Here is a 13,270-nt window from a genome sequence, read left to right on the forward strand (position 1 = left end):
TGGCTGCAGACGCATGGGCTGCAACACCAGAGACCTCTCTGCTCCTCTGCTGTGGGACAGATGCTCCCTGGCAAGGGGGTACCTGGTTTCCTTCCAGAAATGTGGTGCTGAGTCATAACCTTGCACAGGCGAGATCCTCTTCTCCCTGCCCTCCTCTGCCTCCTGTCCTTGTCCCTCCTAGGAATGCCCTTGCTCCCAAAGCTCAGCTGGACAGGCAGGTACGTGGCCAGCATCTGCAGGAGCTCAGAGTGGTCCAAGGCCTAGGACTGCTGCGGGTGCTGGGAAATCATCCTTCTCTTCCCAGAGGTGTCTGATGCTCGGGCCATTGCCGTGCTGTAGATAGGGAAGTGCAGTATTTTATTGCTTATATCCCAGCTACTGGATTAATCCCTGGGTCACTCCTCAGGTGTGGTCCCAACCTAATCTGCAACCTAGGGTGCCCCCTCATACCATTTAGACATGGACGTGTATCGCCGTGGGCAGAAATTCCCTGTTTGGTCTCCCTCATTGATGTCCCAAGGACACTGTGGGAATGGCAGTTCCCAGACAAGGTCTAGCTCCTCTGTGCCAGAGCAGGTTTTACTCCACATAGGAAGAGGCAGCCTTGATGACATTCCCCTAAGCTGCTCAGCCCTCGCTGTCCAGGACCAGGACACCTGTAAGGAAAAGCAGTTTTTATGGAAGTGACCAGCATTTCTTGCATGTAACCTATTCCAGAGTTTGTGCTTTTTTCATGAGATCTCCCTAATGTCTGCAGAGCATTTGTTCCTCACTGATGCAGAGGACCTTCCTCAAGCTCCTTCACAGAATCACACAGAATCACAGAATCAGTCAGTATCTAGACTGCCTCTCAGAGACTGAGAAACCTCAGCGATAGGTGACAAAAGACCTCCTTAAGGTCTGATATTAGGGCACAGAACTGGAGGCTCTCTCTGTGAAATGCTCATAATCCTCATAGGGCAATGCTGTGTCTGCAGTTTCCTCGTGTTCAGATGAGCACCCATTCCCTTACCTGTAACTCCTCACTGTTGCAGAGGACCTTCCTCAAGCTCCTTCAGTATCTAGGAAGCCCCAGGGGCTGCCTCTCAGAGGGTGAGAAACCTCAGCGATAGGTGACAAAAGAACTCCTTAAGGTCTGATATTAGGGCACAGAACTGGAGGCTCTCTCTGTGAAATGCTCATAATCCTCATAGGGCAATGCTGTGTCTGCAGTTTCCTCGTGTTCAGATGAGCACCCATTCCCTTACCTGTAACCCCACAGTGGGACCACTGGGACAGTGACCTGTCACCCACCCTTCTACCAGATCACCACCATTGGCACACTCTAAGTGTTACAGTCTCCTTTACTTTTCTTTCTATGGCTAGTCTTGTAATAAATAGCTCTTTTTTAAAAAGCAAAGCAGATAGGGCACAGTGTGACCCAATCCACATGTCCTCCACTCAATCTCTTCTCTGCCTTTGTTTCCAAGCGATGAGGACGAGCTGAGGAAATCCCTCTCGGAGCTGGTAGATGACAAATTCGGAGCCAGCGCGAAGAAAGTGACGAGGATTGTTGACAGCAGCAACCCCTTCCTGGACATCCCCCAGGCGCTGAACGCAGTCACGTACAAGCACGGCGTCCTCACGCGCAAAACTCATGCAGACATGGATGGGAAGAGAAGTACGTGTTAACGGGACAGGAGGAGATGCACCCAGGCAGCACCAGAGCCCTTCTCATTGGCTCTCCTGCTGAGGGCACTTCCTCACCGCATCCCAGGGATGAGTGAACCCCAGACCCATAAGTGCCAGGGCAGAGGGGAAGGAGGGTGTTTGGAGGCGTTCATAGATGTGGATGTTTTCAGGAGGCCTCAGTCTACCCTTCTCACTCCCAAGGAGTGCCTGTACCACACAGACAGAGGTGGTCCTCCGTCCTGTCCATGAGTATTACCTTGAATCCCACTCTCTGAGCTGAGGCTGGTTTCACAGCAGTTGTCCACCCCAGCCTTGGCCTCGGAGATGGTCTGGTCTTCAGAGTTTTATTCCTGTCCATTTTCTGCCGTGTGCTGGCTGGGCAACAGGCAGCCTCATAGCCCTGCTGTCAGCGTGTGGGATTACAGGAAAGAGAAAGAGGAATATATCTGGGAACTGCTAATAAGCAGAGATTAATGAAACCTTGGATAACCCCTTTTGCTAATTGCTGTGACTGGCCCAGTCACTGCGGCTGATTAAAAGTCTTGAGTAGAGATTACCACCAAAGGCCTCCCTTGCTCCTGGCACGTTCCTAATAGCCCATGTCTGGAGCACCAGCTGTCTTGTGGTGGTGTAGATGGCTCCTGCCCTCCTCCAGCTTCCAGCAAGCTCTGTCCCCAGGCCCATCAAGACCTCTGGTGGCAATGCTCCCTCCTCAGCGGAGCAGAAGCTGCCTTACTCGGTGTATGTCTGCCTAACTCATCTGAAGCAGAGGAGCTCACGAAACGTCTCTGCTCCTCAAGCATTCAGTTCAAGGAACAGGAACCTGGGTTTGGAGGAGCAGACACTTCCTGCATGTGTCCATTGGTACTCCTATACCAGCTCATCTCTTCTTGACCTGCTTATGTTGCTGCTGGAAGGCTGCATCTCCCAGCCTGTGTCTGCCAAACAGGGGTCCCTGCAGACAAGCTACTCATGAGCAGTAGCTTAGGGGTGTATGAGGCATCAGTGCATGCCTGTGGTGGGTCAGGACAAGGGTTGGTTTTGCCAGAAATGTGAAGGTGAGCAGCACTAGCAGAAGTAGAGATGTATAATTAAATGTTCTTCCTTTTTTTAGCTCCCAGAGGAAGAAGAGGTTGGAAGAAATTTTATGCTGTGCTTAAAGGGACCGTCCTTTATTTACAAAAGGTAACCATGGTGGAGTACCCCATGTGCTGTTTCATGCTGTCATGCTGTCCTAAGCAGGAAACCCATAGATGCAAGTAGAGATGAATCCATGCCCTAATGCATGCATGCCCATCTACGGAGCTCCTCCAGAGACCAATGTGCAGAACTGGAATATGCCCTCATCTGCAGTGTGAAGGACATTACCCACAGCCCCCATAAAGGGCCAGACAGGAGCAAGTGTGAAAGAGGGAACACTGAGGCAAGGTTTCTGCTGAAGTGTCCCAGCAGGAGCTGCTGGGGAGGATGAATGAACAGATGATATTGAATAGGTGGAACAGGATGTTGGTGAGACACGCAACAGAAACCTGAAGGGGCAGAGCACCAGACCAGTCTTATCCTGTCTATTGTTTTATTTGCTGGCATGGATTTGATTGTGGGCGGCTTCACTGAGTCTGGTATGGACCATGCTTAAAGTTTTTCATCTCCATCAGGACCTTGCTGATCTGGGTCCTTCCCTGGGTTGCCAGGCAGCACTTTCTGCCTCTCTCCGTTTGTGTTCTGCAGAATTTTCTCTGTGTCCCCAGTTCTGTAGCCACTTCTCATCAACACAGGTATAAACCCCAGCTCCTCATGGGGGGCAAAGTCACCATGGCAGAGCTTCTGCATACGACAGAATTCAGCTCTACCTTTCAAGACACTTAGATGCTAGGAAGATTTACTTGGATAGTCTTCTGTGGGAATATCCGAAGAGCCTGGATAGGGGCTCACTTGAACATAAGCCAACCAGGGATGCCAAACGTCTGTTCACCATGCAACAGCATAACCCACTGAACTAGGTCTGAACTACCGCAGCAGCACATACTCTGCTGTAACCCGTTGAACTCCCTTTGCCAGAGAGGGTATCCCTGTGAGTAGATGCTCCTGTGCATCGCAGTGTTATCTCCAAAGCAATGAGAGTAAACAAACATGGGATTATATAAGAAAGGCAGAAAGATCCTCAGGGCAGCGTGGAATTATGACTCAGAGCTCGCAGCACACCCCAATAATTCCCGTGTTTAGCCAGATCCTATGGCACATGTCACAGCGCCAGCAGAAATCTGGCAGCAGCCGATGGTAATTTGCAGTTCGGGTTGCTTTCAGCCAAGTGATGTCTTTACAGCCTTGCCACACTCTCCTGCAGCTGAGGGAAGCTGCAACATACAGGAGAGACCAGATTCCCTCCAGTGTGGTGATCATCAAGTCAATGGTGCTCCTCTTACATCGCAGTCTTTGTCTCATTACAAGTCTCCGTTGAGGAGGTCCTCGTGCTGACCATGGGTGGTGCATGAGGATTTAACCTGCACAGAGCTACCATCAACATTTCATTTTATGACACTTTTTCTGTAGTGAAAAAAATGCAATTTCATCAAAAGCACAGGAAGCATTTGGATCTAAATGAATTTTTCACCTAGGATTTTTAGGGCATGTCTCTTGGGATGAATCTGTTGAGGCTATATGTGTTTGGAATGAAATACACTTTCAGGACTGAATTTTCTTCCCATGCTGGACCAAAATCCAGCTTACTGAAGGTTTTCCTGGCTGCTTGGACACCACTAGAAGGAGCCATGAAGCCAACACTGTCATTGCTGCTGCTAAGGCAGAGGGATTGGTAAGGCCAGCAGCAGTAACCATCCAGCCTGTTATGGTAACACAGTTCTTTGTGTTACTACCAGGTGTTTAGGATTTAAAAACAGAGCGAGAATGAGATTGATGTGGAAGTTAGAAGACCAATGTTCTTATCTAAATGACTTTCAGGAGCAAATGTTTAAGAGACTGAGGACTTTCCTTACAGACAAGGACTGAAGAAGCACAGCACCTAAGAATTGGCTGGGTTATGAAGGTGTCTGATTAACACCAGCCGTGACTGATGTGTAATTAGCAGGAGGGATCAGAAGTGCCAAGGGTGCCCCAAGGAAGTAGCGTTTGGAACAACAACAAGAATTAACCTGAAGAATATTTGGGCAAAGAGGGGTGTTTTAGTCATGAGCTGCTGCCAGACTGTATATGGTCCTCTTTGGAGATTCCTTGGGCTGGGCTTGGCTGTAGACAGTGCCTGTCAGGCTTGCAGAGACAGGACAGAAAGATGAGACTACAAAGACAAAGTCCTTGCCCTGTCACTTCCAAGCATTTCCAGCACCACAGCAGAGAGTGGATAAACATCCACCTGCACTATTCTCAGTGCAATTTCTTGGCTGTGGGGTGCTTTGCAGGACAGGAGTTGTACAATACAGGAAGGAAGTGGTGTGCCAGCCTCCCAAGAACTCAGCCTGCAGATAAACATAACATAGAGCCTGGCTTGGTCACAAATCACTGGGAAAAGATTTTCTGATGTGAAGGGAGGTGAGAAAGTACCTGCTCCACCAAAACGATGCCGTGGAGCGCAGGTTCAGCCTGTTCCACTTTTTTGCTTAGACCAAACCAAGGATTTAATGGGAAATTCCCAGAAGTTTAATAGTAAAGTGTACTCCATTTGGTTTGAGGCAGCAAACTGAGCAGAAGTAAGTGCAAGAGAGAGGGAAGGAGTGGGGAAGGGGGAGCAAACTGAGCAGAAATAAGTGCAAGAGAGAGGGAAGGAGTGGGGAAGGAGGCCCTGGGGAGATATAGATAGATGTATAGAAGGGAGGAATGGCCAGATACAGAGAGAGGTGGACATGAGATGGGCAGAAGAGAGGATGGATGGATGGATGGATGAACAGGTAGAAGGATGTCTGTTAGGAGCAGCATAGACCTGCTGGTGTAGAGATGTCACATGCCATTGACTTGCTGGTGTTAATTACTGGATTAGTGTGTCCTAGCATAGTCTGCTGAAGAAATTGCTTGATCCCCTAAAGGGATGCAGCACAGTCTTGAGGAAGAAATGCAGGCTTGGGAGCAGCTCTCCTGCACTCTAATCCACACCGGGCACTGACTCACTCCATGGCCTTTGGCAACTTACTTCACCTCTGTGAAATGGGGCTAATAACCCTTAATCAGCACACATGGAGGGGTGTTGAGAGGAATGATGGAGAGCTGTAAAGCATGAGGTGCTCATATATGGAAGCACTGGAAGGGATGCAGGTCTTGCAGTCCCCAACCATGGAGGGGTTTGCAGCACTGCCCCAGGCCATGGATGCTGTCCCATGCCATGGTAGTGCTGCTTGAAGAGCCAAGTTTATGACCAGGCTGTAAAGGAGGCAGTGATTCGTTTTCCTCACTAAATGGTTTATTTAGGCAGGTGGATGTGAGCTGAAGAAAAGGAAAAAGAGAAAAACCCCCTCCCAAGCTGGAGCTTGAGAAGTCTCTGTAGCTCCATGTCCATATTCGCATCAGGGCAGCAGGACCAGTACCCTGGGCTCTCTCACCCCATCCAGGTGCACTACAAAGGTGGGCATAAGAGACAAATGCCTTTTCCCAACAAAACTGAGGCGCTCATATGAGTTCTGGGTCTCCCACCACGCTCACAGGGATGGGCAATAGGGGAGAGCTGGGGTCAGAAGAGTGAACCAAAGACACCACGGAGCACCACCATGGCAGAAAATAAGCCCAAGCAGGGAGGTGGTTGTGTATGTTTAAGGAAACCCTTTATGCAGGCAGGAGAGGGACATGAACTGTTGGCAGCATCAACATTAAAAGCTGAAAGGGAATGAAATGAATTTAGAGGGATTTGGAAACAAAGCATCCACACCTTGGCTCAGTTCCTGCAAAAACTATTGCCAAAACAGCCCCTGAAAATTGCTGACCCCCACTATGCTACACCTGGAGAAGCCAGGGGAGAAGAATCCTGCCACTGTTCAAGGGCTGGGGGCTGAGGTTAACTGAAATGGTGTGGCACAGCACGCTTTGCCCGTTTCCCAATGACAAGTACCTGTGTGAACACTGCAGGACACACAGGATAAAAATTCAGCAGCCCTGTGATGTCAAATTAACCCTTTGGCCAGGAAATGTATGGCTGGATAACACCATGAAAAAGGTGAGCAGTACTATAACGTGGAGAAAACATTGCCTGAAGTTCCTCCAAATACGACGCCGTTTACATTTTAGTATAAATCAGTCTCTTTGAGATTTAAACCAGAATCCCTTCACTGAAAGCATTATGTTTTTGGACACGTCTCTTCCTCAGCAGTGGTTCATGCTCACGCTTAAACTCACATCAAAGCTCAGAAAGGGATTGAGGCAAAATGTAGAGAAGCTGCTGCAGGTTTTAGAGCAGAGCTGATGCGTTTCCCTGGCAGGCAATGGGATTATCCTCCTGAATAGAGCTCCGTGGTGTAGCCTGCACCATGGTGTAAGTGCTGGGCAGTGTAACATCCCCAGCCCTGTGTGTGGCATCACACAGCCTTGGGGATGGTGCTGCTTAAGAGCAGGGGAAGCAGAAAGGAGAGAGAACCTGCTTGATTCAACCGTACTGGGCCCAGAGTTAGGAAAAGAAGAAGATTTGGGTTCTTTCTTACACCTATGTTGATGTCTGTGAGCCTGAAATCAGCAGAAGCAACACAAGGTGGGTGAAGATCTGTATTAGTCAAACCAGTTTGCAGCCAAGGCAGTTTCTCCTTGTCTCATGCCATTAAGCCTAGCTATTTGCCCTGTGTTTTCAGAAAGATTATCTTATAATAAGAGATCATGGGTATCACAGTCAGATTTATTCAGATTCAAAGAGCTTCAACCTTAGAAAAACATTCAGAATGGAAAGTCTCTCTACAATATGTGAGGTCTGAGCAGCAGTGTCTTCCTCACGCAACCATTTCTCTCCAAGTGGGGTAATGTGTTAGGTCCTCATGAGGCAAAGCATTTGTTTTTCTTTCTTAAAAGGCTAAGAGCCCATCAGCCCTGTAGGTTTGCCTTGTAATGCAGGGCAAGGCAGGCCCTTCCCAGGACACGGCCTTCCTGTCCTGACATGGCCTCTAACTTGATCTGAGGTGGTGGTTTGTTTTAGCCAGGGCCCAGTTTCTTACAGGCACCCATCCATGCATCCGTGTGTTCATCCCACCCCTCTGTCCATCCCTCTGTCCTTCCCTCCATCCCACCACCCAGCTGGACCAGAAGGTGCAGAGCGGGGAGGAGGGAGTCGCTGTAGGCAGCCGGGAGCTCAGCCATTGAGAAACCAAAGGGTAAACACAGGATTGATTGAACTGCTTGGGATTTTCCCTAAGAAGTGCTGTGCCAAGGTCATCCTTTCAGAATCCCACGTTTGGTATTTTCTGTTTATAAAATATGCACATGTACAGTTATTGCTACATTCCCTACCTGTGTGAAATGGCCCTTCAGTGGAGAAATTAAAGCAGAAATATAGGGAACGCTGCTGCAATTTGTGGCATTTAATTAATTACATGAGAGACCATGCCAAAGGGACACACGGACGTAGTTCAAGTGGGCCATGTCAGTCTGATAACTACCCAGACAGCCCCAAACCTGCATGGAAATGCAGGGTGAAGCTCTGCAGAAACCTGTACCTTCCCCCAGAGCTTCAGGCGTGTGCTCTGTTAGAGATAACTATCGACAATTAAGTTTAAAACTTTCATCTCCTTCTTCGCATCTTCCCAGTGAACTTAATGATGGAAGAAGCTGCCAGATGTTAATTATTATCATTATCAACTCCTAGCATTTACTGTACAAAGCGGTGTTTTTCCTGGTCTCGGCACTCTGTGATTATAGCGTGGGGAGAAAGGCAGGTTCATTAAAGTAGCCCGCAAATGGTAGTGTAGTCATTATCCAATTAACGCTCCTCTTCACAGGACGAATATAAACCTGACAAGGACCTCTCTGAAGTGGATCTGAAGAACGCCATCCGAGTGCACCACGCCTTAGCCACGAAAGCCTCTGACTACAGCAAGAAGTCCAACGTGCTGAAGCTGAAGACGGCCGACTGGAGAGTCTTCCTCTTCCAGGCCCCGTGAGTACCTGCAGAGCCGGGACGGGGTCTCTGACCTCCAGCCACCCCTGCAACCTGACCACATCAACACACGAATCTGGAGGGGAGGAAGGTGCCAGGGCTGTAGGGCTGTGCCAAGGACTTGGCCATGGGGTGCAGTTTCTACCTGGTAGCTGCGTGTCAGTCCTGGATGTCCTTTCTCATCCCTCACCAGGGTGGGCTGGCATGTAAACAGCTCCCCTTATTAATTTCTACTGTCAGTCCATAAATCTATGTGGTGCATTGAACTGAGGACCTGATGGTTCCCCTTGTCAGCTTTTTGCCTAAAGCTCATTAAAGAAGTCTCCCCAGCCAGGCCGTATCTTCTTTCTTTCTCAGACCACTGCAGAGGAAAGTTGCTCTGCTAAAGTGTCTCAAGTGGGATTGTGTCATCTTTTATCTGATGGCTTTCTTGTCTCCTGCTGAGATAGGTGACATCATCTGTAAATTGGGGTGGGATACTAATAGTAGTTAGCTTGATTGAATTTGTTGAATTTGTGCAGTGCAAACCCACTTGTAGACTGGGGGGAGCCGTGCCTGAACAGGTCTGATGAGCGACCCTGGGCAATATCTTTTGAATGACACAAATGAGAGGTTCACCCTGCTCTGTGGCTCTCAAAACCAGGAGGCCCTTGCCACCATGCTACCTCTCCCCAGCTCCTCAGAGAATGCCATCAGAGTTGATGAGGAAGGCAGGACTGCCAGGGCTTCAAGAGGCAGACAACAACCCTAGAAATCATCAGGGTGCTGTAGAGGAGCCAATTAGCCAGTGTTTTCCTCCATTCACCACCCAGGGTGGCACAGGAATGGCTTCAAAGCAAAGCCACCCATGGCCCTCGGGTGGCTCCAGGGCTGTTCTGAGCTGGCTGGGCCTGGGTCAGGAGCATTTACAGACACCCCCTCTTACAGACAGACACCTCCTCTTACAGACACCCCTCTCTTCTCCCTCCTCCATACAGAAGTAAGGAAGAGATGCTCTCCTGGATCCTGAGGATCAACCTTGTCGCTGCCATCTTCTCTGCCCCAGCCTTCCCAGCTGCCATCTGCTCCATGAAGAAGTTCTGCCGCCCGCTGCTGCCTTCGTCCATGACCAAGCTGTGCCAGGTAATGTGCGAGAGATGGAGCCATGGAGGGGTGCTCAACTGCCTCTGCTCCTGCCTGATGGGCACATTAGGGTGCTCAGGGCAGGAACAGGGCCGTGGAGTGGGCAGACCATGGCAAAGCCCAGTGTCTGACCAGTGATCCCTTTACCATGGCTATAAAGCAACCCTTTACACACACCCATGCCTGTGTGGCTGCGGATCTTGGCTTGTTCATTGCTCTTTGACCATCACTTCCCAGCATCTTTCTGGTTGGGGCAGCGGGGTGACACTAAGCCCAGCAGCTGGCCACGGCCCTAGTTTATTTTATAAAGTGGCACTCCAAAGTGCACATTGCTGTTTCCCAAGCTAAAAACCTATAAATGAAGGGCGAGTCTAAGCCCCTCTCAGTGGAGAAAGTTTTCTGGAAGGAAGGAGCACGGTGAACCAGACCAGGGCTGCCCAAGGCTCAGTTGACCAATATTCCTCAGCACCTCTGAAAAGTAGGGACACGCTGCCACTGGCCCTCAGAGAAAGGGAGGACAGCCTGAAATGTCAGGGCAGAGATACAGCTCCTGTCTGCTGAGCCAGATGTGGCCAGATGTGGCCTTTCTCAGAGCCATTTATACCTCAAAAGAAGAACAGGATGAGCAGCTCTTGGTACATTGCTGCCTCTGCCTGGCTGTTCAAGGACACAGAGCATTTTGCGTTTGCGATGCTAAAGAAGCCCAGGTGCCAGAGAAATCCTCTCCTGGCACTCGTGGTCCATGGGTTTTGATCTCACCCAAAACACCCGTGTTCCAGCTGCTCCTTATCAGATGAATTTGCAAATTCACATCCTCGCAGCGACAGCTCCTGCATCCACAGGCAGGCGGTGCACTTGGGCATCACGCTCCCGCTTTTTAATTCCCGATCCCTTCTCTCGGCAGGAGGAACAGCTGAGGTCTCATGAAAATAAAATGAAGCAGATTGCAGACGAATTAGCAGAGCATAAATTGCATCCTGTGGAGAAGAGCCTCAAGTCAAAGGAGGCTGAGGAATACAGGCTTAAAGAGCACTACCTAATATTTGAGGTAAAGGAACTTTCATCTTTTCCGTGATAAATGGTGCCTCGGCTGGTTGGGGAGGATGAGGAGCTCTGAAGTGGATGCTATGAGCCTGGGTGAGCGTGAAGAGAGAGAGAAGAGCAAGGGCTCCCAATCTGGTTGCGTGTTTTGGGGCAGCAGCAAGCCTCACTCTTTTTCCTAAAAAAAGGAATAACAGACATTTCCTCCCCTCTGTGATTTCCAACCAGAGGAGGGGAAAACTGATGAGAGAAATTAAATCTTCCTTTACTGTGCCGAAACTTGGCATTTCCTCAGGTCCCAAGTAAGAAAGTGTTTCCATTCTTGGTGTGCATCAGCCTTTTCCAGCAACTTTAATAAAAAGCTAAGGGAATCCCTGGGAGATTTAATCGTGTTTTGCTGTGATTGTTTCTGTAAATAAAGCCAAAAGCAGCGTTACAGCTGATTACAGTTTGAGGATGCACGTAGCTAAGTTTAAGCTCTCTGCAGAGCCTAAGAAGCATTTAACTGTGGGAGAAATGGGGTATTTTGCTCACAGAAGCTGTGACTGCTGTCACAGAGATGTCCATGGGAAAGAACGGCTCAGGCCTCTGGTCCTGCTTCCCATGGGACCCTCAATGATTCCCAGTATGGTCATTCCCAGTCTAAGTGTGTCATTTTATGGCCAAATCTCAGAAATCTCCACGGACGGAAATGCCCCATCTCCTGCACACCAGGGCTGCCCCAGCCTTTTCTGCAGCCTGGCTTTCCAAAAACCACATTTTCTGGCCACTGGTCCCTTTGTACCAACCATGGTTGCTTGCTGCTGTCTCCTGTTTTCCAGACATCTCGTTTTGGTGTCTGCTGAGAAGTCTCCATCTGAGTATTTTGAGGTTTTTTTAGGCTGCCTTTTCAGTCTGCAAGGAGAAACTGGCCCTTTCAGAGCATAATTAATTTCATCTGTGTTATGAGATGTGCTCCAGAGATGCTCGTTTCTCTGTGCTGACAAAGTGGTTGGACTCAATGACCTGAAAGGTCTTTTCCAACCAAAATGAACCTGTGATGCTGAGTGAGCATAGGCACTGAGATGTTAGGGAAAAGGACTGGGGTAACACACGAGTCCGTAAAACCAGGTTCAATTTAGCCTAGAATAAAGGTGCCAGACAGGGAGGAGATGCCGTGCTCTGTGGGGGCACAGCGTAGCAGCAACAAGTGAATCACTGGGTGGAAACCACGGCAAACAGAAGCGTTTGAGTCAGCGGAGGGGAATTCCTGGATTAGGAAGGATTTGTTGGTTTGGTTCTGCCTCCAGCACCCACCTTACACAATGAGAATCCCCATCAAGACCCCTAAGAGCACTTAGAGTCCTGCAGGACCCCTGCCTTTCTCCTCATCCTTTCAGCGATGGGTTGGTCAGTCTGCATAGCCAGACTGTGGTTAAACAGGACTCACTGGCTGGGATTAGTGGGATCCTGGTGGTACAGGCTGTGTTCTCCTGCCGCTGCTTTCCACGCGTGCCATGGCTTGTCTCTGCTCTCAGGCTTTCCACTCTCTTCAAAAAAAAAAAAGCCGCTATGAGACGTACATCAACCTGCTGTGCATGAAGATCAAAGTCGGCACGGACGACCTGGAGAGGATCGAAACCAGTTTCTTCAAGGTGGAAGCGGATGACATTGCTTTGCGGAAGACTCATTCAAGCCCTTCCCTGAGCCAAGGGCACATGTCCCTCAGCTGTAAGGCGGCAAAGGACATTTTAGAGCAGAACACTTAACAAGGGATGACCCGGCGATGCTTCGCGCTCCTGGACTAGACCGATGAGCACAATTTTACCTAGGAAATTACATGAACAGAGCTGTAGAGGTGTACGACACGGTGACTGCTCTAGCGAAGGAAATCAAAGAAGCTTTAGTTGACACTCTCTGGCCATGCTCTGGCATTTCAGCATCATAGACACAACATGTCTTCTTCATCCCCAGCAGCACCGGTGGCTTTTCTTCCCCTCCTGCCGCAGCCTGCACAACACAGGGACGTGCTGGTTCCCCTAGGGCCAGGTTGCCCTTTTCTCCACCAGCCCTCCCTGTTCTCCTTCTCCTCCTCCTCCTCCTCTCCCTGGAGTCCCCACCAGTTCATGTCCACAGTTCCCAGCAGTGCAGGACGCTCAGCCAAGGCCTGCAGCACTGCCAGCGCTCCCAGAGAAGGGCACAGAGTGGCTTCCCCCCAAAAATGAGCATCGTTCATGCACGTCGCAACAGGACGGATGTCACCATCCAGTCACCGGCCGAGGGAGGGACATCTTCAGTGGCCCATGGGAATGGCATCTGCCCACGGCAGACGAGGCCTGCGGTGCCCTCTGTCACCTTATCCTTTTTATATATATATATATATAC

At 49.8% G+C, this 13,270-nt stretch overlaps 1 protein-coding gene across 1 annotated transcript in view; it reads left to right on the plus strand.

Annotated features, from left to right (window-relative positions):
• PSD2 (pleckstrin and Sec7 domain containing 2) overlaps positions 1 to 12,654 on the plus strand; it is a 33,508-nt gene extending 20,854 nt beyond the window's left edge. Inside the window, exons 10-15 of the mRNA XM_010193896.1 lie at positions 1,470 to 1,660; positions 2,786 to 2,856; positions 8,586 to 8,743; positions 9,721 to 9,865; positions 10,770 to 10,913; positions 12,424 to 12,654. Of these exons, the coding sequence (XP_010192198.1) occupies positions 1,470 to 1,660; positions 2,786 to 2,856; positions 8,586 to 8,743; positions 9,721 to 9,865; positions 10,770 to 10,913; positions 12,424 to 12,654 (940 nt within the window). The remainder of the gene's footprint in view (positions 1 to 1,469; positions 1,661 to 2,785; positions 2,857 to 8,585; positions 8,744 to 9,720; positions 9,866 to 10,769; positions 10,914 to 12,423) is intronic.
• Positions 12,655 to 13,270: the final 616 nt, after the last annotated feature.

This window comes from Mesitornis unicolor, unplaced genomic scaffold (assembly GCF_000695765.1).
Source record: "Mesitornis unicolor isolate BGI_N332 unplaced genomic scaffold, ASM69576v1 scaffold15811, whole genome shotgun sequence".
NCBI classification, from domain to species: Eukaryota; Metazoa; Chordata; class Aves; order Mesitornithiformes; family Mesitornithidae; genus Mesitornis; species Mesitornis unicolor.